This window comes from Odocoileus virginianus, chromosome 8 (genome assembly GCF_023699985.2).
Source record: "Odocoileus virginianus isolate 20LAN1187 ecotype Illinois chromosome 8, Ovbor_1.2, whole genome shotgun sequence".
NCBI lineage: Eukaryota > Metazoa > Chordata > Mammalia > Artiodactyla > Cervidae > Odocoileus > Odocoileus virginianus.
The window spans coordinates 74,426,161-74,453,149 of NC_069681.1; the positions used below are offsets into that span (position 1 = coordinate 74,426,161).

General features: G+C 49.3%; 1 protein-coding gene across 2 annotated transcripts in view; it reads right to left on the minus strand.

Annotated features, from left to right (window-relative positions):
- Positions 1–1,678: 1,678 nt before the first annotated feature.
- The window catches only part of FLT1 (fms related receptor tyrosine kinase 1), a 197,057-nt gene continuing 171,746 nt past the window's right edge, over positions 1,679–26,989 (minus strand). For both annotated transcript variants that reach the window (XM_020882197.2, XM_020882198.2), the window contains 10 exons: positions 23,651–23,807; positions 23,111–23,208; positions 21,831–21,953; positions 20,003–20,114; positions 18,413–18,512; positions 14,176–14,281; positions 13,540–13,682; positions 9,152–9,236; positions 5,924–6,012; positions 1,679–1,995 (listed from right to left, as the gene is read on the minus strand). In XM_020882197.2, coding sequence (XP_020737856.2) covers positions 1,794–1,995; positions 5,924–6,012; positions 9,152–9,236; positions 13,540–13,682; positions 14,176–14,281; positions 18,413–18,512; positions 20,003–20,114; positions 21,831–21,953; positions 23,111–23,208; positions 23,651–23,807 — 1,215 coding nt within the window. In that variant the 3' untranslated portion in view covers positions 1,679–1,793. The remainder of the gene's footprint in view (positions 1,996–5,923; positions 6,013–9,151; positions 9,237–13,539; positions 13,683–14,175; positions 14,282–18,412; positions 18,513–20,002; positions 20,115–21,830; positions 21,954–23,110; positions 23,209–23,650; positions 23,808–26,989) is intronic.

The window sequence follows — 26,989 nt, forward strand, 5'->3', positions numbered from 1 at the left end:
TTCCCTAATTGCTGGATCTTTAACTGACTTGAAAAAACCAGAGACTCAATTTCAGGCTTCTAATATTTCGCCTGTTTAACCTCCTCCCGGTTACCTGATTGCTACTCTTGCCAGTGGTCACAGGTGCTCTTGTGCTTGTAAAGAAGAGGAAGAGCAAGGCTCTCCCCGCCTTTGGTCCTTGGTCCCGTGCTGTCTGGACTCGGCTCTTGGTGGAGACTGGCCAGAAGCTCCTCGAGCAGAGGATCCCTCTCATCACTACCCCAAGAGCAGCTATCTGGCTGGGCACAAGCCAACTCTCCCTCTCTTCACACCAAGAGCCTTGAAACGAGACTGTGATCGCCCGCCACACCGCCACCCCCACCGCCCCCCAGCCAGGGCGGGATGTCCAGGCCTATCTATCGCTTTTGTCTCAGGTTCTAGGGTTACATCACCTGCATCAAGGGAAGCATCCTCCTCTCCACCAGGAGCAGTGATTCCCTGTGGCCCTGACTGGCCCCAGAAGGTGCACACACATCCTAAACACACAGCATCACGCAGAGATGGTGGCAGACCCAGGGCCTCTCGGCCCTGAGAAGTGGGCACCCTTTTGTACCCTGTCCCTATTTCGGTCACAACTCAGACCCGAGGCAGGGCCCAAAGTAGATGAAAAGAGGCTTTTCTCTTACTGACGGCTCATCAACTAATATCCTGAGTCCCAGTTCTAGAAACATCTTGCATAAATCACACACCACCTTTTTCCTCAAGGAGCATAAAGTGCTTCATAGACATTGGTTAATGCTCTTCTGTTCAGGAGACGAGCGTGAGAGAATTGGGGTCCCCACTGAATAAGAAGGACACGTGGCTGACTTCCTGTCCTCCAGTCCCCTCGGTTTCAGGCAGTTGGTCTGGTGCAGAGGGGGTTTTCACTCCGCCTTCCCTTTTTCTCCATCTATTCTAGTTTGGGTCTAGAGAAAACCTCCACAAGACTGTTGCCCTTCTCCTCAGCTTCCTTTGATTACTAACTTAAACAGGTTAGAACAAAGAAGTGAGTTAAGTGTCTGGACTATATATGAATACTCAAAATAGAAGCTGACGTTATCTGTGAAAACGTGGCTTTAAGCCTAAGAGGTGACATAACAGACCAGACTCACTGGGGTGAGCCCACCTAAGGTTTTACAATCTGCTTGATAGTTCCAAAAATTATGTTTGGCTTTTTTTTTTTTTTTTTTAACCTCCCATCACCCCTCCGTCCTGTCTGCTCCCTGGATGGATTCTCCAAGGTGGACTAGGTGGCATTGTCCTCTACCCACTCCCTCCCCACGAGGTGCAGCTCCAGTCCCCCTCCCCGCCCTGTGTCCTCTCCCCAGCCCCCCTCCCTCCCCCCCCCAACACAGAGCCTGCTGGAGACCCCAGAACCACGCCTTTGACAGCACAGGCCTTGCTGGCCCGCAGAGTCCGAGCTGCAGTGACAGGTGACAGCATGTGTCCTGAGCCACCTGGAGCCCGGAGGCCTTGGGGTCTCCAGGGTTGGGGGGAGAGGCAAGTCCAGGACGGGGTCAGGATTTCTCCTCCCCGCTGAGTCCTGCGAGGGTCAGCAGTGGCGCTCTTTGTCACTATTCCTCTATCTGGGGTTACATTCTTGTTAGTCAAAAAAGACAAAAGCACTATTAAAAAAAAAATCACACAAAAAGCAGCTGGCTCCTGTGGAAAGAAAAGGTGTCAATTTCTATATGCATAATACTGGCAAAAGCTAGTTTTCTGGGGGGTATAAATACACATGTGGTTCTAGAAAGAAGGCTGTGCAGAATCGGGCTTTAGACTGGTGGGGTGGAGTACAGGACCACAGAGTTGTAGTCGGGGGGAGGCGAGCAGCAGGAAATCTTCCTCTCCAGCTCCGAGTGGTCATAGGTGAACCTGCGGTGGCCTGTGCTCAGGTGCCCACAGCTGGCATGGCAGAACATGGGTCTGCTGAGGTCAGAAAGGCCCGACTCCTTACTCTTACTGATTACTCTCAAGCTAAAGACAGAAAAGAAAGAAAAAAAAAATCAATTGTACAAAATGGATTTCTTGGAAACACTTAAGTCCACTCTTCAGTGGGCCGTTGGTTCAAGCCCAGCGACTTCCCTGGTCGATAAAGAATCTGCCTGCAACGTGGGAGGCCCGAGTTCGATCCCTGAGACTCATGAAGACCCCTTGGAGAAGGAAATAGCAACCCACTCCAGTATTCTTGTCTGGAAAATCCCATGGACACAGGAGCCTGGTGGGCTACAGTCCATGGGATCGCAAAAAGTTGGAGTCGACTGGCGGACTAACACTTGTTCAAACCCATCCAAGAGTGAATGTCTGTTGAGTCCCACCTCAAACTAGGCTGGGGTGTCTGGAGCTGCCCACGCCTCCCCTCCACCAGCTGGGGGTCAGTCCGCTGGCTAGGGGCGGAGGGTGGGGTTAGTTAAAACAAATCCAGAATTCCTGGTGGAAAACAGCTCCCAGGCTTGGGTCCAGCGCTCCCCTCCGCGGGTCGGTTAGCGCCTGGGATTGGCTGAAAGATGCTAAACCTGTGAACAGCATCTTCTAAGGAGAGAGCTGTGATTAAAATAGAGGATCCTGAGAGGAGGCGCCGCCTGCATCACCCAGGTGGGTCCTGAATGCAATCCCACGTGTCCGGGCGGGGGCATCACAGCGCCCCCAGGAGGCGCGGGGCCACGGCCACAGAGGAGTGCCAGGAGTGTCAGGGCTGGAGGAGGCGCTGGCCTGGATGTCCTAGGGGGGAGGGGGCCTCGTGTCGGGGTGCAGCCCTGCAGACACCTCGTTCTGGAACGTCCGGCCTCCGGAACTGCAAGAGGATCCATTTCTCCCGTTCTGAGCCACCGACATCGTGCAAGGTTGTTGCAGCCATCTGGAGCGACGCTAGGACGTGCTACAGAAAACTTAGTAAGTTTCTCTCTCTCAAGTTTGTGCTCCAGAGGAGAGAAGAGTTCGGTTCCATTCGGTTCCGGGCAGTGTGTCGCTGGTCAGGGCGAAAAGACTGGCTTCTGGGTTGGATCCCTGTGGGGCGGGGAGCTGGTCTGGTCTTCGGTGTTTAATGGTTCAGCAGCGCAGGTGGGAGTGAGAATCCCACGCGCTGCTGGCTGTTTGGTTCGGGATTGGCGCACCTGGCCTTTGAGCCGTGTTCTGTATGTTGGTCTCGGAGTGGAGGAGGCAATGGATGGCTTTCATTTTTTCCCCACAAAGGTCTGGAAGTGTTTCAAGGCAGGAAACAAGAACACGTGGGCCCTACTCTCCCCCCACCCCCCAATCACTCCGTGTCCCCTGACCTGCCCAGGACTGGGCTCGGGGTCCCTGGGTGCCCGCGGAGAGGACACAGGTGCGTGGGTGTTCGCCAGGGAGCATTCCCAGCCCTCCAGTCCCCTGTGGTTGATGAGCTGGGGCCCCACTGCTCAGAGGTGTCTGCGGACACCCTTTGGTTTACATCGGGGTCTGCAAACTAGCCTGTGAGCTGGCCACCTGTTTGGTTTTTTTTTTAAACAATAGTTTTATTGACATGTTTGCATATTGTACAATTCACCTATTTAAAGTGTAGAAGTCAATGGTTTTTATTATATTCACAGATGGCTATTCTGAGCATTTCATATAAAGGGAATCATATAACTGGCTCCTCTCACTTAATTCAAGGTTCATCTATGTTGTAGCTGCCTATCAGTACCTTGTACTTTTGATTGACAAATATTCTCTTGTATGGATATATGCATTTTATTTATCCATTCACCAACTGATAGACACTAGAGTTGTTTCTACTTTTGGTTCCTATGAACAGTGCTGCTATGAATATTTGCATATACATTTCTGTGGGGTATATATATACCTACAGAGTTGCATTGCTGGCTCACAGAGTAACTCTAACCTGAGGAACTACTTAGACTGTTTTCCAAAGTGGCTGCAGTATTTCATGTTTCCACCAGCAAGCATCCAGCATTCTAATTTCTCCATGTCCTCACTAACACTGACTCTGGTTAGTGAGGACCAGAGTTCTAGAACGATGTCCCTGGTTCAAACCATCCTGGTGGGGGTGAAGAGGTGTCTCATGTGATTTGCATTGCCCTGATGACTAATGAGGTGAAGCTTATTTTCATGTGTTCCCTGCCCGAGGCCACCAGCTCTTGTGAGTATGGTTGACTGGACACAGCTGCATTTTATTGCTCATCTATCAGCTGCTTTTATAAGTGGCAGAGGTGAGCGGTTGTCACTGTCTGGCCCCTTACGAATGGGTCTTCATTCAGTAAAAAAAATCATCTAAGTGAAGTTTCGTACAATAGAAACTTCTCAGCAGTCAGAATTTAGACTGTAAAAAAACACATGCAAAACATACTTTTCTGAAAATGCTTAACTCTGAACATAGCACCAAACTACCCAAATGCAGAATGAAAACAGCATTTTAACTCCACCAAAAGTATTGATCATGAAAGATGTAAAAAAGTCACATGAATTCACTAGGCATGGTTCCCTTTTTAAACAGGTCCACTCCCAAAGTACTCTTGTTCTCCTAGCTCTTCAACTGTATGGAAAACACGGGGCACCTGAGAGTTTGAGGAAGACAGAAGGGTGCACTCCATCTGTGTTGTGGAGGAACTGAAGACTTTGTTCACTTTTTAAATCTTATTTTCAGGTCCTTTGCTTACTGAAGGAGGCCCAACTTCTCCCAAGTGTTTTGGGAACTCTGTTTAAATAAATGCAAATGAAAAGACGGGTTGGGGGGGTAAGGGGGGGAAGCCTGCACATCCCTGATTGAGATAAAAGAGGGGCAGAACGGTTCTGTGGGGGCGGTGGGCGAGTCAAGAGCAGATGTTTGAACCGGGAAGGGAAGGCAGATCTGGTGGGCCTTGGCCTGTCCAACGATGTTCTTGGGCAGAGAGGAGTGGGCCCGTGCAGAGTCCAGCGAGAGCCCTCGTAGTTCTGACAGTGTTGTCACTGGCTGCTGCATAGATAGAAGCAGGAGAGGGGGATCTAAGAGGAAACGAGCCTTCATTTGGAAGAGTTGGGGTCTCAGGATGACAAGTCTTAGGACTAGATGGCTGTCCCGGGGCCCTCCTGGTGCCCTCATTGTGGTTTCCCGGGGGGTATTGGGTGTACGTTCTCTCCCCGCCCCCTCGTACAGGTCTCTGGTCCGGACTGTACACTGTTCACAGTTGAGGACGTCCGGCTCCTTTCAGCTGAAAGACTGTGCTTCATGTGCTTGGACTGCCTTCTTTGTTGGAATGTTCTGTCTTCTCTTAAGTCCCACTCTTCCTTTCCAGAGCATGGTGCTCACGTGTCTGCTTTTTTCTGTTTTCTTTTTTTTTTTAATGATTTTTTAAAAAATTTATTTATTTTTAATGGAAGGATAATTGCTTTACAGGATTGTGTTGGTTTCTACCAAACATCAACAGGAATCAGCCATAGGTTGACTCATGTCCCCTCCCACTTGAACATCCCTCCCGCCTCCCTCCCCATCCCAGCTCTCTGGGTTGTCACAGAGCCCCGGTGTGCGTTCCCTGAGTCATAGAGCAAATTCCCATTGGCTATCTATTTTATATATGGTAATGTATGTTCCCAAGAAGGAAATGGCAACCCACTCCAGTGTTCTTGCTCGGAGAATCCCAGGGACTGAGGAGCCTGCAGGGCTGCCATCTATGGGGTCGCAGGGTCCGACACGACAGAAGTGACTTAGCAGCAGCAATGTATGTTTCCACGTCACTCTCTCCTTCCTCCCCCGCCCCAGCCGTGTCCATATGTCTGCTTTTAAGCCCTCTTTCCTGTCCTTCCAGGGAAAAGAGCTTTCTGCACGGCCTGGACACTGTAGTTTAGAGGTAGCCCTCAAGTATGGCCATGAAACCCTCCTCCCGGGCACTGTCCCTCTTGCCCCTCCAGAAAGTGAGCAAAACCCCCCACCCCTAGCTTCCTTACTCACTTCAGTGAGGCCTTGGGTTTGCTCTCTGCCCAGGTGAAGCGCTTCAGCAAGGGGGAGGCCAGCAGGGTGCCACTATCCAGCTGGTAGTCCTGCAGGGAAGAAAGGAGAGTTAGAGCTCCTGCTTGAGCCAGAGGGGCTCCTGACGTTGGGATGCGTGTCTGAGATCACTCCAGCGTCTGGCCTGGAGCACTCACTCCATACTGGCCAGTCTGCTGCTGCTGCTAAGTCGCTTCAGTTGTGTCCGACTCTGTGCGACCCCATAGACGGCAGCTCACCAGTCTCCTCCATCCCTGGGATTCTCCAGTCAAGAACACTGGAGTGGGTTGCCATTTCCTTCTCCAGTGCATGAAAGTGAAAAGTCAAAGTGAAGTCACTCAGTCGTGTCCGACTCTTCATGACCCCATGGACTGCAGCCCACCAGGCTCCTCTGTCCATGGGATTTTCCAGGCAAGAGTACTGGAGTGGGGTGCCATTGCCTTCTCTGACTGGCCCATCTAAACCTTGTCAATTACAAGAGGCCCCTACGTTGAGTGACTCAGAGACACTTCTTCCTGCAGGTGAAGAAAGCAATTATAATCAAAATGGAAAATTGCAGGTAACAGGCGAGCATTTTTTGTAGTCAAGTTTTATGCTATTTTATGCAAACTATTGCATAAATATGTTAAAGCTAATTGGGCAGATGACTTGGCAGTGATACATAAAGATTCCCTGGTGGCTCAGGTGATAAAGAATCTGCCTACAATGCAGGAGACCCAGGTTTGATCCCTGGGTCCGGCAGATCCCCTGGAAAACGGAATGCAACCCACTCCAGGATTCTTGCCTGGAGCATCCCCATGGACAGAGGAGCCTGGTAGGCTACAGTTCACTGGGGTCACAAAGACAGACACAACTGAGCTAGAAATAATAAAAACACAGTTTAATTTTCTTTTCTGAAGAGTCTATGGAGTTTTGAGACCCTCCTGAGTTACCGTGATATTGAATGGTTTGCCTTGGAGATGAACAGAGATCATTCTGTCGTTTTTGAGATTGCATCCAAGTACTGCATTTTGGACTCTTGTTGACTATGATGGCTACTCCATTTCTTCTAAGGGATTCTTGCCCACAGTAGTAGATATAATGGTCATCTGAGTTAAATTCACCCATTCCAGTCCACTTTTTTAGTTTGCTGATTCCTAAAATGTTGATGTTCACTCTTGCCATCTCCTGTTTGATCACTTCCAATTTGACTTGATTCATGGACCTAACATTCCAGGTTCCTATACAATATTGCTCTTTACAGCATCAGACCTTGCTTCCATCACCAGTCACATCAACAACTGTGTGTTGTTTTTTACTTTGGCTCCATCTCTTCATTCTTTCTGGAGTTATTTCTCCACTGATCTCCAGTAGCATACTAGGCACCTACTGACCTGGGGAGTTCATCTTTCAGTGTCCTATCCTTTTGCCTTTTCATACTGTTCATGGGGATCTCAAGGCAGGAATACTGACGTGGTTTGCCATTCCCTTCTCCAGTGGACCACATTTTGTCAGAAATAAAAAGACGCTTACTTCTTGGAAGAAAAGTTATGACCAACTTAGACAGCATGTTAAAAAGCAGAGACATTACTTTGCCAACAAAGGTCTGTCTAGTCAAGGCTATGGTTTTTCCAGTAGTCGTGTATGGATGTGAGAGTTGGACTATAAAGAAAGTTGAGTGCCGAAGAATTGATACTTTTGAACTGTGGTGTTGGAGAAGACTCTTGAGAGTCCCTTGGACTGCAAGGAGATCCAACCAGTCCATCCTAAAGGAAATTAGTCCTGAATGTTCATTGGAAGGACTGATGTTGAAGCTGAAACTCCAATACTTTGGCCACCTGATGCAAAGAACTGACTCATTTGAAAAGACCCTGATGCTGGGAAAGATTGAGGGCAGGAGGAGAAGGGGACGACAGAGGATGAGATTGTTGGATGGTATCACTGACTCAATGGACATGAGTTTGAGTAAACTCTGGGAGTTGGTGATGGACAGGGAGGCCTGGTGTGCTGTAGTCCTTGGGGTCGCAAAGAGTCGGACATGACTGAGTGACTGAACTGAACTGAGTTGCAGTTTCCAGCAATTCCATTTCCTCATTGGGTCATATTTAGCACTGAGTTTTACACGGGGTCCTCCTTATACTGTCAAAATGGCATTTCCAGTGAGTGGACCCCACATGTAGTTCCTGCCACCCTTTGGGTCTCTTATGTGGCTCTGTGTGTGTCCTTGACTATCAGGGAGGAACCTAAGCAAGGATGCTGCCCTAGGGCGCAGTGCATCAGGGTCAGGAAAGCTAAGAGTCAAAGAAATCTTGCATGTTTTGTTCAGTGCCATTTCCTTGGACTTAAAACCAGCATTCTAAGCAGCAAAGCAACATTTCCAGCACTTTGCCTTTGTTCAGTTCAGATCAGTCGCTCAGTCGTGTCCGACTCTTTGCGACCCCTTGTAGTCACATCTTATTTGTAATTTTTTTTTTAATGTTCACATCATCTTTTTCCTCTCTATCTGGTGTGTTTGAAGGGTTTGGGCATTTTCCAGTAGTGACCACAGCATTTGAGGTCACCACCTTCTCACCACAGTAGGCTTTCCAGGCCTTTTTTGGGTCATGGCTCTGTGGGCGTGGGTGGTCCTGGGATCCAGTGGCTGTGTCCCTGGAGACCACGCTCTGGTCCAGCTCTCTGTCTCCTCTCCTTAATCTCTCAGCCCCTTGTCCAGATCTTTAAAGGGACAGGTGAGTTGAGGCCTCTTGTTAGCCAGGGCTGTGTGGATCGTTTCTCTCTGTGCAGCCGGGTGGGAGTGTGGCTGCTCAGCTCTGGAAACTTCGTGGGAAGGAGCAGGAGGTCTTGGAGATTCTTTCAGGATCTCAGTGGAGGCCCATGCCCCTTGCACAGCTTTGAGTTCCTCTGATGCTCTGATAGCAGGCTTCCATCCCTGATAGCCAAGATGCTTAGAAACACCCAAGGATGTTTCCTAAGGGACTGAGTTATGCCCAGCCAAAGACTTGGGCCCTGGGGTGAGTTCTGGGTCATCTTCAGACTACAGAACTACTTTCAGATTAGCTCTGTATGTCCTATGTCTTGTTGTCATTCCCCTGGAATTGTCATTTCAGCCACCACTGATGACCGGCCCCTGGTGACCTAGAGCAACCGGACAGTTGGGGTTTGTCTTTGCATGGGGGGGCTGCCCGGGGTGTGCCAAGTAATTCTGTTACTTACATCAAGCAGGGAGGTGCCATTAGGTGAGAATTCTTCAAAGGTTTTGAGTTTTTCCAGGCTGATGAAATTGAAAGCATTGACATATCTAAAGAAGCAGAAAGAATAATCAGGTCAGTGATTAAACTTAAAAGCTTTTGCACAACGAGGGAAACTATAAGCAAGGTGAAAAGACAGCCCTCAGATTGGGAGAAAATAATAGCAAACGAATCAACTGACAAAGAATTAATCTCAAAAATAAACAAGCAACTCCTGCAGCTCAATTCCAGAAAAATAAACGACCCAATCAAAAATGAGCCAAAGAATTAAACAGACATTTCTCCAAAGAAGACATACAGATAGCTAACAAACACATGAAAAGATGCTCAACATCACTCATTATCAGAGAAATGCAAATCAAAACCTCAATGAGGTACCATCTCACGCTGGTCAGAATGGCTGCTATCCAAAAGTCTACAAGCAATAAATGCTAGAGAGGGTGTGGAGAAAAGGGAACCCTCTTACACTGTTGGTGGGAAGGCAAACTAGTACAGCCGCTATGGAGAACAGTGTGGAAATTCCTTAAAAAACTGGAAATAGAACTGCCATATGACCCAGCAATCCCACTGCTGGGCATACACACCGAGGAAACCAGAACTGAAAGAGACACGTGCACCCCAATGTTCATCGCAGCACTGTTTTATAATAGCCAGGACGTGGAAGCAACCTAGATGCCCATCACAGATAAGAAAGCTGTGGTACATATACACAGTGGAATATTACTCAGCCATTAAAAAGAATACATTTGAATCAGTTCTAATGAGGTGGATGAAATTGGAGCCTATTATACAGAGTAAAGTAAGCCAGAAAGAAAAACACCAATACAGTATACTAACACATATATATGGAATTTAGAAAGATGGTAATGATAACCCTATATGCAAGACAGCAAAAGAGACACAGATGTAAAGAACAGACTTTTGGACTCTGTGGGAGAAGGCGAGGGTGAGATGATTTGAGAGGATAGCATTGAAACTTGTATCTTATCATATGTGAAACAGATCACTAGTCCAGGTTCGATGCATGAGACAGGGTGCTCAGGGCTGGTGTATTGGGATGGCCCAGAAGGATGGGATGGGGAAGGAGGTGGGAGGGGGGTTCAGGATGGGGAATACATGCATACCCATAGCTGATTCATGTCAATGTATAGCAAAACCACTACAATACTGTAAAGTAATTAGCCTCCAATTAAAATAAATTTAAAAAATAAATATAAAATTTAAAATGCTGATTAAAATAATAAACCTGATTACAATAATCAGGTCAGGATAATGCCTTCAGTTTTTATTAGTCAGGAGATCACAGGCACCCCATCCCAGCTAAGATGAACTCGGATGCCAGAGGAGTGACCTCACACCTTTTGAAGCTGCAGGTCCCTGGCTGTGTCCCCCAGGAATCCCGGCAGTGGTTGCTAATCACTCATATGGCCCTCACTGCAGAGTTGTGAGCAACACCCTGCAGGGACCCTTGAGGGACTCAGCAGTGGCCAGGCCTCTGGTCCCTCAGGGACCCAGGTGATGTCAGGCTGAGAAGAGCCCTGAGTTGTGTTCTGGTCTGAATGTGACGGAGGGAGGAGACGACGCCCAGAGAGGTGATGTGGCTTCATCACGTGTATAGCTGCTTCTTCTGAAAGGCCATGACCTGTCAGGGCAGCACGGCCAATTCAGTGGTGTATATCCGAGCACCAGAGCTAGTCTGGGGTATCCAGGCCTGCGATTACAGATCGGGAGGAAGGGGCAGTACCTGGATGATGTCCCTGTGACTGCCTGCTGACCTCGGTGGCCCCCTGTACACACACTCACCTGAGACCCTGTCACCTCCGACAGGGCCCATCTCTGAGGCAAGTGCCCTGTCTGGCGAAGGCTAAGCAACAGGCTGGAAGGGCCCGTGTCACTTTGATACCTCCCTCCCCCATGTCTGACCTGATCTGCCTCCGTTAATTTATTTAATCCACGCTTACTCGTCTCCTCTTTAAAACAATAGATGACTCATCTGGGCTGGTCTGTGAAGTATGAATTGGTCGCTGACCTGTGACCCAACCCCACAAATCTGCGCTGGCCACTGGATTTCCTTCAGGCCTGTCCCAGACCATGAGTCCTCCCAGTTCTTCCCTGGTCACCTGCCAAGCGTGGCTGAACTGAGGTTGGCGGTCTAGGAGGATACCTCTGTCCATCCACCCTAAGTCACTTCAGTCGTGTCTGACTCTGCGAACCTATGGACTGTAGCTCACCAGGCTCCTCTGTCCATGGGGTTCTCCAGGCAAGAATACTGGAGTGAGTTGCCATTTCCTCCTCCAGGGGATCTTCCTGAACCAGGGATCGAACCCAGGTTTCTTGAGTCTCCTGCGCAAGCAGGCGAGTTCTTTACCAGTAGCACCACCTGTGAAGCCCACTGCAGATAAAATTGCTAGGAGGCCCACAGAATAGCCTGAAAGTCCTAATACCGGCTCCGACTGACTGCAGAGGGACAGAGTGTCAGAACACCTGGGTTAGAGACTCTGTTCTGCCACTTTCCGACTGCATGGTTGTGGCAAGCTGTCCTCTGGAGAGCCTGAATGTCTCCATCTGTGTCACAGGAATAGTACCTCCTCCTCAGGACTGTCTTGAGGCGGTAATGTATGCAAAGAGCCCAGTGCCGTACCAGAGCACAAAGCACGTCTCGCTATACAGTAAGTCCCCTGCATGTGAAGTTGTGAATTTTCAAAGATATGAATGTGTGTTCGCATGTCCAATCTCATAAGTCTAGTGTACATTGTTGTGTGCATGCCTCCTCTACAAGTGGCTGTGCTTTTATGTGCTTCAAACATTACTAAATATTACTCTTCAGTAGAGCACAGTAGTATAGTATCTTTATATCAAGCCCAGGGTGTCCGGAAGCAAGAGGGCAGATAGAATTGAATTCAGAAAGGAATCAGAACCTGCCATCAGCGTGAAATTGCAGCTGGCCCTCCATCTCCTACTGCTGATGACCCTTCAGCTCTACCATCTCCCTCCTCTTCTCCCGCCTCCAGCCAGTAATGCTTCTTGCCTGTTCACTTGATGCCAGGCCATGTGTGCCAGTTGCTGTACCACACTAGGTACTGTAAGATTAAAAAATGTTTTCCTTTCTGTGTTTGTATTATTTGTGGGAAAGTATTATAAACCTGTTACAGTCGAGTATTACTGTAATAGGTTTCTGGTAATACAGTATGACTGTATTACAGTACTATATGGCCAATTGTGTTAGTTGGGTACCTAGGCTAATTTTGTTGCACTTACTAATAAATTGGACACTCTTGGAATGGAACTCATCTGTATGTAGGAGACTTACTGTAGTGAGTGGAGCATACGTGTCACTACTGGGACCAAGGTGCTGACCTTGTCCAGCGTGGCCACTCGGTGTATCTGTCTTCCCTCACCCCTTCTCAAGTTTCCCTTGCACCAACTTTGGTATGCATCTTGTACGGAGAAGGAAATGGTAATCCACTCCAGTATTCTGGCCTGGAGAATCCCATGGACAGAGGAGCCTAGTGGGCTACAGTCCATGGGGTAAAAAGAGTCAGACATGACTGAAGCGACTTAGCATGCACATACATCTTGTAAGGGGTGTCAGGTAAGAAAAGAAACCCAGTTTGTTTTCATTGTATGGAAGGTATCATGAAAAAAGTCAAGGGCACCAAGGAGGAAAAGATGGAGTTCTGGAGTAAGATCGACTAAAGAAACGGAAGAAAATGCAACATGTTCTTGATTGGATGATGTTTTTTAAAAAGGTGCACAAGACATTTGGGGACAATAATGGGAACTTGAGAATTTAATAAGATGAAGAGATTATTTCTTTGTGATAATTTTGGTGTGCTGGTACAGGAGAATACCCCTTACAAGATGTATGTGCATGCTAAGTCGCTTCAGTCATGTCCGACTCTTGTTGGCCCCGTGGACCGTAGCCCACCAGGCTCCTCTGTCCATGGGATTCTCCAGGCCAGAATACTGGAGTGGGTTAACATTTCCTTCTCCATACAAGATGTATACCAAAGTGTTTAGAGGCAAAGCATTACAGTGGTGTATGTCCTCTTTCAAATGGCTCAGCAAAAAGGAATACACACACACACACACACGTAGAATATAGGCTCCTCTGTCCATGGGATTTTTCAGGCAAGAATACTGGTGTAAGTCGCCATTTCCTTTCGACCCAGGGACTGAACCTGTGACTCCTTGTCTCCTGCATTGGCAGGTGGATTCTTTACTCACTGAGCCATCGGCGAAGCCCACAGACAAAGTAAGGCAACATGTTATGGTTGAGTTTAGGGGGTGGACTTTTTTTTTTTTAAAGTTTGAAAATCTTATCAAATGAAGTTGGAGAAGGAAATATCTTACCTGACATTATCAGAACTCCCCGAATTAAACTTTGGAGCAGAAATATCTTCCTGGAAGAAGTCCTCGGAGAAGGCAGGCGTCGAGTATGTAAACGCACTGTTTCCTGTCAGGATGGCGTTGAGTGGAATGTAGTCTTTACCATCCTGAAACAGCAAAGGTGGGGCTCTGGTTACACGCATTCTACTTAAACCTATTTCTGTGCTGCTCTGTCTCAGTTCAACTATGGCATTTCCATAATCTTGGTTGTGTTTTGGGATGATAATTCTGCATATATGCACTTTTTTGTTTTTTTGTTTTTTTTACTGGTGATCTCAGCTATTGTTGCTGTTGTTTAGTCACTAGGTTGTGTCTAACTCTTTGGCAACCCCATGGAGTGTAGCCTACCAGTCTCCTCTGTCCATGGGATTCTCCAGGAAAGAATACTGGAGTGGGTTGCCATTCCCTCCCCCAGGGGATCTTCCAGACTCAGGGGTAGAACCCACGTCTCCTGCATTGGCAGGTAGATTCTTGACCACTGAACCACCAGGGAAGCCCCACCTCAGCTGTGAATAGCCACTAAATAATGAGAGACAAGTAAGACACCCCCTTGACTAACATCAAAGGCATCTGGCCTTCTGATAGTCTAGATAAATTTACCTGTTGTACATTGGCTTGAAGCAGGTCACCTAGTTTTTCCACAAGCTCCACAAATCTTGGCCTTTCTTTTGGGTCTTTGTGCCAGCAGTCCAACATGATCTGGTAGCTGTTGGGTGAGAGGACAATAGAGACGGCTGGAGGCGGTAGTGGGTACATGGGTTACCATACATGTCAGCAGAGGAGTGGGCGTTGCCATGCGTATAAAGATGATGCTTTTTGCAGTATGTAGTGTTCACTCCCTTTAAATTGTGGGTACACAGTGTGATACATAAAAGGCTGCTTCGGCCAGGTCCTGCTGGGAGTGGAACTTACAGACACGGACGAGGCTGGGAGTGAGGAAGGAGACTGTAACTCTGGGCTGTTGCCTCTGTTCCCTGGGCACACAGGATGGGGGCTGCCATGCCCAAGGTCCCTTCACTCTTCCTGACCTGAGAGACTTCCCTGACCTCTCCACACCTTAGAGTGGGGGCTCCAGGCACGTGCCCCATCCAGTGAACCTGAGCCAGCCTACCAGTGGCCAATGGCCTCGAGAAGCATAAGACAGTCCCATGTGGATCTCACATTAAGGTGGTTGTTCAGTAGCTAAGTCGTGTCTGACTCTGAGACCCCATGGACCACACCATGTCAGGCTCCCCTGTCCTTCACCATCTCCTGGGGTTTGCTCAAACTCATGTCCATTGAGTCAGTGATGCCATCTAACTAATCTATTGAGACAGGTGCAGAAATTCTGCAGAGGCAGGTGGTCACGGACTCGAGTCTGCGATCCTCAGCTCAGGTACAGGGGCTGTGGTGGAGGCTGGCCTGGTTCTACCTTATTTTGTCTAAGGCTCCCTGATCTCTAGCAAGAAACAGACTCTCAGAGGCTGTACACACACACACACACAGTTGTATATACATCTGTTGTTTAGTTGTTCAGTCATGTCCAATTCTTTGCAACTCTGTGGACTGTAGGCCATCAGGCTCCTCCGTCCATGGGATTCACCAGGCAAGAATACTGGAGTGGGTTGCCATTTCCTTCTCCAGGAGATCTTCCTGCCTCAGGGATTGAACCCGCGTTTCCTGCATTGTCAGGTGGGTTCTTTACCACTGAGCCACTAAGGACGCCTGGAAAAGATACATAGATGTTCTATGAAAAGTAGCCAAAGCAAGAAAGGTTTGAACCAGGCAAAAAAAGAGGGGTGGGCCTGAGAGTTGAATCAAGTTCAATCAAGAAGAGGCTGCAGGCTTATCTCAGCTAGCATCGCTTCACTGCTGAAAGGCGGAGGTGGAGGAAATGCAAGAGCTGTGAGCAGGGTGCTCCCAGGTTCCTCTCTGCCGAAACCAGCCAAAGGGACCACCTACAACTATTGCTGTTTTTTATTTTGATCCCTGGTTTCTGATTTCCACTCCTCTTGCCTAAAATTCAATGCGAATCATCTCTGCAAACACCAAAGGAAAAGAAAAAAAAATCAAAACATTCATTACTTCTCATTGAAAGACATCTGATCAAACAGGCTGTGGGCGAGGAACCAATGACTCAACATTAAACCCTTTTACATCACTAAGTAAATAGGTTTAATAAGAAAAAGAGACACCAGTTACACCCAAACCCACAGGCCTTCTTGAAGCAAGCTAGGGGCGAGGGGGCCTGTGGAGGGAGCTTCCTGTCCAAGCTATCACCCAGGCTCCCAAGTGCACGTCAATTTAGGTCAAGTTCAGGTCACAGGACCCAAATTCTGAGAGTGCAGGTTATCCTTACACAGGTCTTCCTGCTATGGGTACAAGCAACATGGAAATGACTTCATCAGCTCCATCAGCTTTCAAATGCTAAAGGTTTGAATCTTGGACTTCTTTAAAAATTATTTAAATTAATTAAAAAATTAAAAGAAAAGAAATTTTAAACACCGAAAACATTTTATATTGGGGTATAGCCAATGGCAACCCACTCCAGTATTCTTGCCTGGAGTATTCCATGAACATAAGAGCCTGGCAGGCTACAGAGGATGGGGTTGCAAGGAGTCCCACACAACTGAAACAGCTTAGCATGCATAGCCAGTTAACAATGTTGTGGTTGTTCAGGTGAACAGCAAAGAGACTCAGCCACACATCCTTGTGTTCGCTCCTGAATTCTGTACTTAACAAACATTTCCCAAAGCTGCTGCTTTTTATAATTTCTATAGGAAACTCCCTAAAATTGAGGAACCACCCTTCTCTCTAGCTCTAGGCTGGGTTCCAAGTGCTCTTCATATATAAAGATTTGAAGGTTTCATAAAGTCCAAGGCCACTTGGGGCCCAAAGCTGATGTGAGTTGTTTTGGACCAGAACCAGTATAAGAACTGGAAACACTGGCAACACACCCTGCAGGTGTGTAGTGTGGTACTGGGGGCTCTGGGCTCAGACTCGGTCTGCTTAACTAGTTAGCAAAGTGGCAAATCACTTTGGTGTTCTATGCCTTGGTTTTCTCATCTGTACAATGGGGATACTAATAGCACCCACTGCATAGGTTGTTATGAGAATGAGGTAAATGGGTATATTTTAAAGTGTTTAAGATAGTGCCTGACTCTTCATAAGCACTAAACAACTAATAAATAATAAACACTTAATGACTGCAATTATTATTACTGTTGAAGGTGAAAGGAGAAGGGGGGGCAGCAGGATGAGATGGTTGGATGGCATCACCAACTTAATGGACATGAGTTTGAGCAAGCTCTGGGAGATGGTGAAGGACAGGGAAGCCTGGCATGCTGTAGTCCATGGGGTCACAAAGAATAGATATGACTTAGCAACTGAACACCAACAATTATTACTGTTAGTCACTAGGAACTTGTTCTTGTGACTTTCAGATTATATGGAAAGTGGACGGAAATATTTAATTCAAAGCATGAGTGAACATGTCAGAGACATTTCTTCTAAGGAACATGTGGTATATTCCTAACTTGACGGTCCTGTGGTCTAGGGAGTCTGGAGGACCACCTTTCCGAATGTCTCCTCTGTACCTAGCTAACTAGTCACAACACTTCTCAGAGGCTAGCTCCATCACTCATTCCGTTCAGATGGTGATTGCCGCCCGCCTGTCCCTGATGCAGTCTGGGGTCTTCCAGTGAGATTATAGCAGGGGAAACACTTAAACCACGAAGTGCAGAGTCATCTCATTTTAAACCAGAACTCCTGGTGAAAAGAAGCTAGCACTTCAGAGCCTCCTGCCTTTCTCTCTCTGCAGACCAGCCAGGCCTGGGGCTCACCAAGTCATCTCCCCAGCTCTCGGAAGGGCCTTGTGCTTTCCTGGCCAAAACACCACATGCACCTGACAAGTCCGGGTCCCTTCTCCCTCTGCGCGCGGGCTGCTCCCAGCCCTGCCCTCGTGGCCCGAGTCCCTGGGCCGCCTTGTCCCGGGTCTGACCTAGCTCGTCTCTGGACCGTGAAGGAAAGAGACGTGGCCTTGCACTCTGGCCAAGCCCCACTTCCTTCGTTCCCTCCAGCTCCTCCCGAAGGCCATCACAGGGCTCCCAGCAGGCCCCCGCTGTGTGGGTGGGACGGGAGGGCCCTGCAGGAAAGGCGGTGCTGCTGGGGGGCGGGGGGACGTGGGGTGGGGGCTCCCCTGAGTCCTTGATGGCAGCTGGACACAAAACTGCTGGGGTCATCACATTCCTGTCCAGGCCTCAGAGTGCAAAACAGGCCCAGAGCTTCAGGAAAAAGTGTCTGCAGGGCGAGTGAGCACTTGTCCACCCAGGAGAGCTGTCAGGAAGGCCCTGGGTTCACAGGTCCCAGCCAGGTCCTAACAGGAGGCCCCTTTCCCTCCCATCTCCCCTGCATTCCATCTCCCCAGATTCCAGGGATCTGCATTCCACAGGTCCCTGCTGTGGATGGGGGTCAGCGCTGTTTCCCTGCCGGGGTGACTCCACCCCGGCTGCCTGCCAAGCCCACTGGTTCCCAGTCTGAGCCACCCCCAGGGTCTGGCCCCCAGCTCCTGGGCAGTCTGTTCAGAGTTCCCCAGGCTCACACCTGGACGCTGTGTCGGGGTGGAAGGAGGACCCTGGGTAGGCATGGGTCCAGGACCCGAAGCCCCACTTCTGGAAGATGCTGGGTCCCCACGGGGGTACTCAGGGGCATCCCTGGAGATAAGGGTTCACCTGAATCTCCCAGGATAGGGGATTCTGAAACTCAACAGCGCGTCCCCATCCTGGGGAGCCCTGGTGTGGGGGGAACCGTGGGGAAGGGGGGTAAGGGTAGGAGTGGAGGCGGCAGGGTGGGAGCTCACATTTCAGGCGTGGCGTACTCAGGTGCCCGCATCCTCATGCCGTCCTTCAGGCGGCTGCAGAAGTCCTCGTCCATCTGCACCCCCGGGTAGGGGGACCCGCCTGCATCAGGGACGAGAGAGCACAGGACGTGTTACAACCTCGGGCACGTGCGGGCCAATTTGGTGTCTTGTCTCCTCCTCCGAAGTGATGGCTGGCGGTAAATTCCCAGGGACGGGAAGGGACCTTGGCACACAGCACGGCCACAGACCAGCTGGGTCAGCCCCGCGGTGCTGGGCGTCTGATGCCCCCTGCCTGGTTCCCAGGGCTGCTCCTGTCTGTCTGGTCAGGAGAAAGGCTGGCGTCTGAGGGCTCCCCCCTACCCGGAGAAGGGACTCTAGACAAATCCCATCCTTTAGAGACTCATTCGCTGGGTGAATGAGCTGCTTTTCCAAAAGCCAGTGGCCTTTTTAAGGTGGCTCATTCACACCTCCTCGAAAATGATTTTAACTCCCTGCTTTCTTGTAAACTTCATACAGCATTGGGGTGGGGGGGGGCAGTTGCTGTGATGGGTATGGGGGAGCGGGGTTGGGAGCTGGGACTGGGTGGGCTGTTGGGGCCGCCCACGGGCCTGGAGGGCCAGAGGAGCTGGGACTTTGCCTTTGGCCAAATTTTCTGGGTAGGATCACAGGGAACAGCCCCTCTTGGAGGAGTTTGTGGCTGGGGGTAAGCGGGCCTCTGTATCGGCCCCATCACAGACCTGGAAGCTTGTCTCTCTCAGCGTTTGTCTGTCTGCACCTTGGAGTGACCGCAGCTGGGAGGAAGCAGCTGGGTGCGTGCGGGGCTGGCACTGTGTCCCTGCGGGGCCACTGTGGCCGCCAAGCTGCTTTCAAAGACTGCAGGCAACAGGTGCCTGTCATCGAAAGCAGGGGAATGGTTTTCCCACATTACAGGAAGCCAGGGATGTTACTGGGTGACTTTTATTTGCTCTGAGAGGCAAGTTTCTGGCAAAGTCTAAAAGACTCTTGGCTAGACCCGGCTATTCAAGGGAGGCCTCGGAACATCAGGTGCCTGTCTGCAGCCAGATGTGGGCGCCGGACGCATCTGGGAGCGCCGGGCCTGGGACCAGGTTTGCAGCCACCACAGTGCGTGCTGCTGGAAGCTGAGCGCACCCACACACAACCAGCATTTCTGCCGTTCATCCTGTGTGACCTGGCGTCTGGGACCAGCCACGCTGAACAGAGGCAGGGGGTGAGCTGAGCTTGTTGGGGCTTTCCTGGGAAATTCTGCGGGGTGTCGGGTGGAAGGACACAAGGAGCGGAGAGGCGTGGGTATTAAAGAGTCTGGGTGTTTGAGGAATTAGGACAAGGGAAGGGAATTAGGAAGACAGGGAACGGATAGCCAGATTGGTTGGAGGTATGTGGGACTGGAGATTGTATTCTGGTTGGATCTCTTTTGTAGCCCCCTGCCTGGTTTCTTTTTTGCGCGTATGGGCATACTGCTCTGAGCCCTCACGTGCGTTTTAGCAGCTGCCACAGCCCAGATGGCTCCCCAGAGGAAGCAGACGCTCAGCTCTGGGCAGCTGTCCCCTCTCCTCCTGCCCCCAGACTCACCTAAGGAGAAGATCTCCCACAGCAGCACTCCGTAAGACCACACGTCGCTCTTGGTGCTGTAGATCTTGTCGAAGATGGACTCAGGAGCCATCCACTTCAGAGGAAGTCGCGTCTGGAAAAGGGTGAAGGGAGGCCTTGAGCAGGAGGGCATGCAAACAAAGCACATTCAACCCGAGCGCCGGGGGGTCACCTCCCAGATAATGCTTGGCCTTAAATCATTTCCCGGAGCAGCCATGGTTTCCTAGGATGGAGAGTGCGCGTCAGCCTGCAGTGTGGCCCTGAAAGAATGCTGTATTCATCCCTGTGATTGGCAGTAACTGTTTAGCAAGCCCTTCCTCTGTGCCCAGAGCACCCGACTCTGACTCTGTAAGAAAGCCTCCTTCCCAAAACAGCCTGCACGCCACGTGGACCTGGGAAAGAGCCCTGTGAATTACGGGGTTGGCCAAAATGTTCCTTGGGGTTTTTCTGTCACATCTAATGAAAATATCCGAACAGACTTTTGACCAACCCAAGAGAAGGCATCTGGAAAATCGATCATTTCCAGGAATTTTTTCTTAACAAGGAGAATTTTTTAAAGGCATTCCAATATAAAATACAGGATTTTAAGAGTCATTGACTGGGAGTTGTGGGCAAAGGCACGGAAAAGAATGAAGGTGATATACAGTGTTTAGGGCCCCATGTGACCGGTTTTGAGGTGGGAGTCCTGGTGGGTTCGGCCCTGTGGCTTCATAGGGATGGAGATTGACAAGGAGCCTGGGATGAGTGGGGGACAGAGAAAAATAGAGTAGGGAGGGCTGGGGAGAGGCTGAATGATGCGCAGCAAAGAGCACAGACAGACACCCAGGTAGTTGCCATCTTTGTAAGTCAGGGCTCTCGAGGAAAGCTTCTTGTTATTTTCCTTATAAAGAAACTGTGGGGGACTCCCCGAGTGGGGTCCAGTAATTAAGACTCCAGGTTTCTGACACAGGGGTTGCGCATTCCCCTGGTCGGGGAACTAAGATCCTGCATGCCTCGAAGTGAGGTCAAAGAAAGAGAAAGAAAACAGACAGGGGAGCAGTGGTTCTCAAAATAGAATCCTGGGACTGGCTGAGTCCCCCACACCTGAAGAGCTGTTAGAGAGAGGCACGTTCTCAGGCCCCACTCAAGACTTTGGAATCAGTTTAACAAGCTCTCTGGATGACTGTGTGCTCACTCTGAGAGCCAGGAGCAGAGAGTAGTCGTCTGGGCTGATCCAGACGTAATGAAGCCTTCAGGGTAAAGGCCAGAGGGGAGAGGACACAGGAGGTCAGCTCTGAAAGTGGAAATAACACTTATCGCCAGAGATGGGAGGGAGGAGAGGCCAGCGTGAGCCAGCAGAGATGCTGGGCAGGAGGGCGGACCCGAGGGGGACGTGATTTCCTCCCCAGCGAGGTCATGCGGACGGCTGCCCCCACCCTTTCCTGAGACGTGTACACCTGCTGAATCCATCACCCGGCTTTATCTGAGGGGAAGAGTCCAAGCTGTTCTCCCAGCTGCCTGGGGAACTCCCCCCAGGGTGGGCAGAGGAGGGGCTGATGTGGGCTCGGCAGGGCTACTGACCAGCAGTCAAGCATCCAAAGGACAGGAGCCGGGCTGGGACCAGGGGAAGGACCGGAGGAGGAGAGCAGGGCCTCTCTGGGACCCGTGCGAGGACCCTCGGGTCCAGAGGCCGTGGGGCCAGCCTGTCTGCACCGGCTGTTGTTTGGGGAGCTCTGCCGAGAAAGTGTAAATATTTACCAAGGGCTTTGGTCTATGGTTTAGAAATGATAGGGCCCCAATGAGTCAAACAAACATCAAACTTTGGACTTACATCTCCTTTTCTCACATAGTCGGGGTTCTTATAAATATCCCGGGCAAGCCCAAAGTCACAAATCTTCACCACGTTGTTCTCAGACAAAAGTATATTTCGTGCGGCCAGGTCCCGATGAATGCACTAGAGTAAAAACAGCGGCATCACCAATGCATGTCTTAATCTCATCCAGGAATTTCCTGTGCCTTCTTGCTGTTCTTAACTTGGGGACTCATGTCACATGCTTCCTTTACACGAAGGGACCAGCTCTCCATGCACATGGGGTCACCCCAAACACGAAGCACTTCTCTCTAAAATTCAGACCCCCTGGGGGCCCCCAAGTCAAGAAGCGCCTGGAATCCTCTCTGTCCCGGTGCTGCAGGATGGCATCAGGTAAACAGTGCTGGCCGTCCGTTGTCCCAGGGAGCACAACTTCCCCACAGCCTTTTATCCTGAACTGCTGGGACCAGATCACCACCCAGCTGGAGCTTCCTAGGAGGACTCCCCTGGGTGAGTTAACAGATGTGGAGCCGTGTACTCTGAGATTCTGACCAGTTCTGGAGGCATGCTAGGGGGAAACATGGAGTGTGGGTGCTGGGGTCATCTATTCTGAAACCCAGCAAGCTCTCTCCCTGGAATTAAGTTCTACCCACTGGTACCCTACCCACAAGGCTTCCCTGGTGGCTCAGATAGTAAAGAATCTGCCTGCCATGCAGGAGTCCTGGGTTTGATCACTGGGTCAGGAAGATCCCTTGGAGAAGGGAATGGCAACCCACTCCAGTATTCTTACCTGCAGAATCCCATGGACAGAGGAGTCTGGTGGGTTACAGTCCATAGAGGTCACAAAGAGTCGAACATGACTTAGCAACTAACACTTTCATTGGTACCCAAGTGTCATTTCTCAAACCTCCTCACTCACATCAGAACAGATAAAGGCATGTTGTGAAGTTCACTCTACATTTAAGGACCCATTGTTGTTTAGTTACTAACTTGTATCTCACTCTTTTGGGACGCTATGGACTGTAGCCTGCCAGGCTCCTCTGTCTGGGATTTTCCAGGCAAGGATGCTGGAGTGGCTTGCCATTTCTTCCTCAAGGGGATCTTCCAACCCAGGAATCGAACCCACATCTTCTTGAGTGGCAGGCAAAGTCTTTACCAATGAGCCACCAGGGAAGCCCATTTAAGGGCCTACATACTAGCAAATATGAGGAAAATTATAGCAAAGGTTTGTGTTTGCCCGTGTGTGTATCCACACGCCCAGGCCCAGCAAAGAAGCAAAACAGTTAAGAGTGAGAGCTGACCTTTCTGGAAGACAAAAACTCCATGCCTCTGGCCACTTGAAAACTGTAAGAAATCAGATCTTCCATAGTGATGGGCTGCTTGTAGAAGTCGTCAAAATCTGGAAAGTATTAAAACCGAAGCTGTTTGTAAAGGCTCTTGTCAGGCCACCAAATCCCAGTTTATTGGAACAGCGTTAGCAAAACATAAAACAAACCAACAAACAGAGTTCATCTTTGAGAGCCATTTCAGTCCCCAAATGAATATCCAACATTTTTCCAGGCCTCTAGCCCGGTTTGCCCAAGTGTCGGGGGTGGGGACGGGGGCAGGGGGGATGATCCATTAAGACAGAAAGGCCTGGGGGGAAAGACAATGGTACAGTTCCTTGTCAAAATTAGTAACTCTGGAAATAATCTAAATTCAAATCTTATCTCCCCAGGACATTAGCCTTCGAGTCTCTCACGGATGTTTATTAGGGTGATAAATAAGAAAAAAATTTCAGAGATGCACAGTGTGTTGTAAAAATATCTCAGACTGGAGGACAGGAAGGAATTAATACCTACCCTCCTCTTCCTCAACATCACTGAGACTTTTATCTTCCTGAAACCCGGAGCTCGCGAAGCTCTCGCTGCTGGTAACGCTGTCTAGCCTCTGTTTCTCGCCCTGCTCCAGGTCCGGCTCCATTTTCTCTTTCTTAGGCTCCACGTGTAAGGCTGCATCCTTTTAAGAGACCAAAGAAGACACTGATGAAAGGGACAGAACAGCAACAGGGAGACTGAGCCCTCTGGCCAGCAATTGCCTGTGTTGGGAGGATGTCCTCTGACAGAAGGGCTAGTGAACTATAGCCTGGCTGCCCCGCTGGGGGTGGGAAGTCTTCCACTCTTGACTGGGCTTCTGGATAGCATCTCAGGTGGGATGAAGGAATATTCACAGCAGCTGCTGTTTCCTGAGCACTTACTCTCTGAGCCAGCACGCTGAGGATCTTAGGTATGCTTTCTCGTTTAACCTTTCCAACAGTTTTACAAAGTACCTCTTACAATACATGAAGGAATACATTCAGAGAAGTCAAATAATCAGAGTCACATGCGGCTGGGAGATGGCAAAGCATGAACCCAGGTCTGGCCAACTCTATTCTGTGCCCGTCAGCACTTTTCCATCCCATGCACCATCTTGGGAAAGATGATATGGAATGATGGCAAAGGGTCCCCAGTCAACCCGGGACCACGCTTTATAATCCCCAGGGGGAATAATAAGAGGAGGCTGCAGTTACCAATGTGGTTTCCTTGGAGAAGGAGGGAACGTGAACATTTCTCCCCTCCATTCAAAGATGTAGCCTGATCCTAACAAAGGCAGAAAATGCCTTTCATTCTGAACTGGGCATCCGAGCCCTGGTGTGTATCCAACTCTTTCATTAAGTGTGTGATCTTGAGCAGCGAACCACCTTGCTTTTATGGATTTCCTTTTCCACATCTGAAAAGCTCTATCATCTTATGTTTGGACGTACAGGAGTTGTTGGTTTTGAGGTGGAACCAGAAAAGATGGGTATCATCTTTAGTAATTCATCTAATTGCTGTGACTCTAGAAACAGCACTCTCAGTGGCTTCGTGAGTCTACCGTGTACCTGGTTCAGGGGTGGCTGTAGGGGGACTGGGGTTCAGAGGTGTCCCCCGAACCACCTGCACTTTGAGGCCGGACTCCCCATCCTTCCTTGGTTTTTCCTGGAAGCATCAGTACATGGGAGTGGTCCCTCCACTAGAGGGCGTAGTGGGAGCAAGCAGAGGACAGACAAGACAGCTTCAGCCCCCAAAACTGGAAGCGTGGAGGGTCTCTAGGCTCCTGCCCCCGGAAAGAAACCCTCTTGTGCCTGCCGCAGAAGCGGAGTTAGTCCTCAGAGTGAACCCCCGCTGCCATCCAGGGGACCTACCTGACAGCAGGTGAAGAATGTTAACTCTGGTTACTGTATGTCCCTGAGGCAGTCAGATTTGATTCTGCTCAGTTGGGGACTGAAATTTTATTTCCCACGAGACCCTTTCCAGGACAGAAGTGGGCAGGGGAAGGTGCTGGGGTGAAAAGTTCTGGGCTCTTTGGCGAAGCTTCAGGGACCTTAACTCAGACTCCCCCACCTCATCCCCGCTTCCCCCCGTCCCGGTCAATGGTATATTTAGCTCTGCTTATTGGTAACTGTTTCTGGTAAATAAAGGTTGATTTACTGAACTTTTGGGACTCTGACAGAATCCTTTGGATTTATTACAAATAATATTTAAAGATCCTAGTGAATTTATTTGGAAAATGAAATATCCCATTTCGATTCAGCCTTTTGGTTTTTCCTTCACCTTCTCTTTATATGTCTTTAGGTTCCAAATATGAAATACAGCTGTGTGTTTTCCACGAAAACACTGAGCTCCACCAACAGGGAGGTGAATCATTAAATATAGCCCGAGAAGGAAGCAGGCTCTTCAAACAAAGGACGTACGAAATCAAACGTTCCATCCTGCCCAGGTCCCTGGGGTATTCTTGCTGGCTTAGTTCTTCCTGAAGCCAGCCCAGGATTTCAGGACTGAAAAGAAGTTGTACTACTCTCAGTCCAGGGCACCATTCTCCACTTTTTCTTATGTTTTTTTTTCTTCCCTCTTCTTACCCAGCACAGTGCATGGAAAAAGTATTGAAGGGACATTAGAAGAGCTGGATTCTTTCTCCTTGACTTTATCTTTTGCCAAGTTCATGTCCTTAAGGCAATTGCTGGACTTTCTAGGCACGTCTGTGATGTGAGTGTGGCCTAGCTGATCACAAAGATCCCTTTCAGCTTTAAGATTCTCATCATGTTATTTTTCAGTTGCTAAGTTGTGTTCAACTCTTTGCAACTCTATGGACTGCAGCACGCCAGGCTTCCCTGTCCTTCAGTCTCCCAGAGTTTGCTCAAACGCATGTCCATTGAGTCGGTGATGCCATCCAATCATCTCATCCTCTGTCACCCCCTTCTCCTCCTGCCCTCAATCTTTCCCAGCATCAGGGTCTTTTCCAATGAGTCAGTTCTTCCCATGAGCAAAGTATTGGAGCTTCAGTTTCAGCATCAGTTCTTTCAATGAATATTCAGGGTTGATTTCCTATAGGACTAACTGGTTGGATCTCCTTGCAGTCCAAGGGATTGATTCTCAAGAGTCTTCTCCAACACCACAGTTCGAAAGTATCAATTCTTCAGTGCTCAGCCCTCTTTATGGTCCAACTCTCACATCTGTACATGACTACTGGAAAAAGCATAGCTTCAACTAGACGGACCTTTGTCAGCAAAGTGATGCCTTTGCCTTTTAATATGCCATCGAGGTTTGGGCTCCCCTGGTGGCTCAGATAGTGAAGAATCTGCCTTGCCATCATCTTTTAAGATACGAGTGACTAAGTGATTTGTGCATGTCTGAGTCTGTATGGAGAGAGGGGGAGGAAGAGAGAGAGAGATGGGGAGAGAGAAATTTATCAAGATGACTTGATATTTAGATAGATGGCTAGTAAACTTAATCTCTATCACTGCATACAGTGGGATCAAATAGTCTCTGTGCTTGCCACAAAAAGAGTGTGATATATTCGCACAGAAAGATTTTTTTTTTTTTTGCTTCCTTGTTGTCTTGCTCCTTTATTGGAGTGTCATTGCTTTATAATGTTGCATTAATTTCTGGAAGAAAAACTTCTTTTAAAAGAAAAAGCAGAGATTGTGTTTTAAGCTGAGTCATTAATGGTGTTGACTGAAGAAAAGCACAACCTAAAAACTGTGAATCAGGTTTATTTGGTGTCTTTCTGAGGACTCTGGTCTGGGAGCAGCCTTGCGGAGAGCTCTGAGGAGGTAGGGGAGGTCAGTTTACATGTGATTCTGGTGAAGACAGCGCGTGCAATCCAGCACATATGCAGGTGGA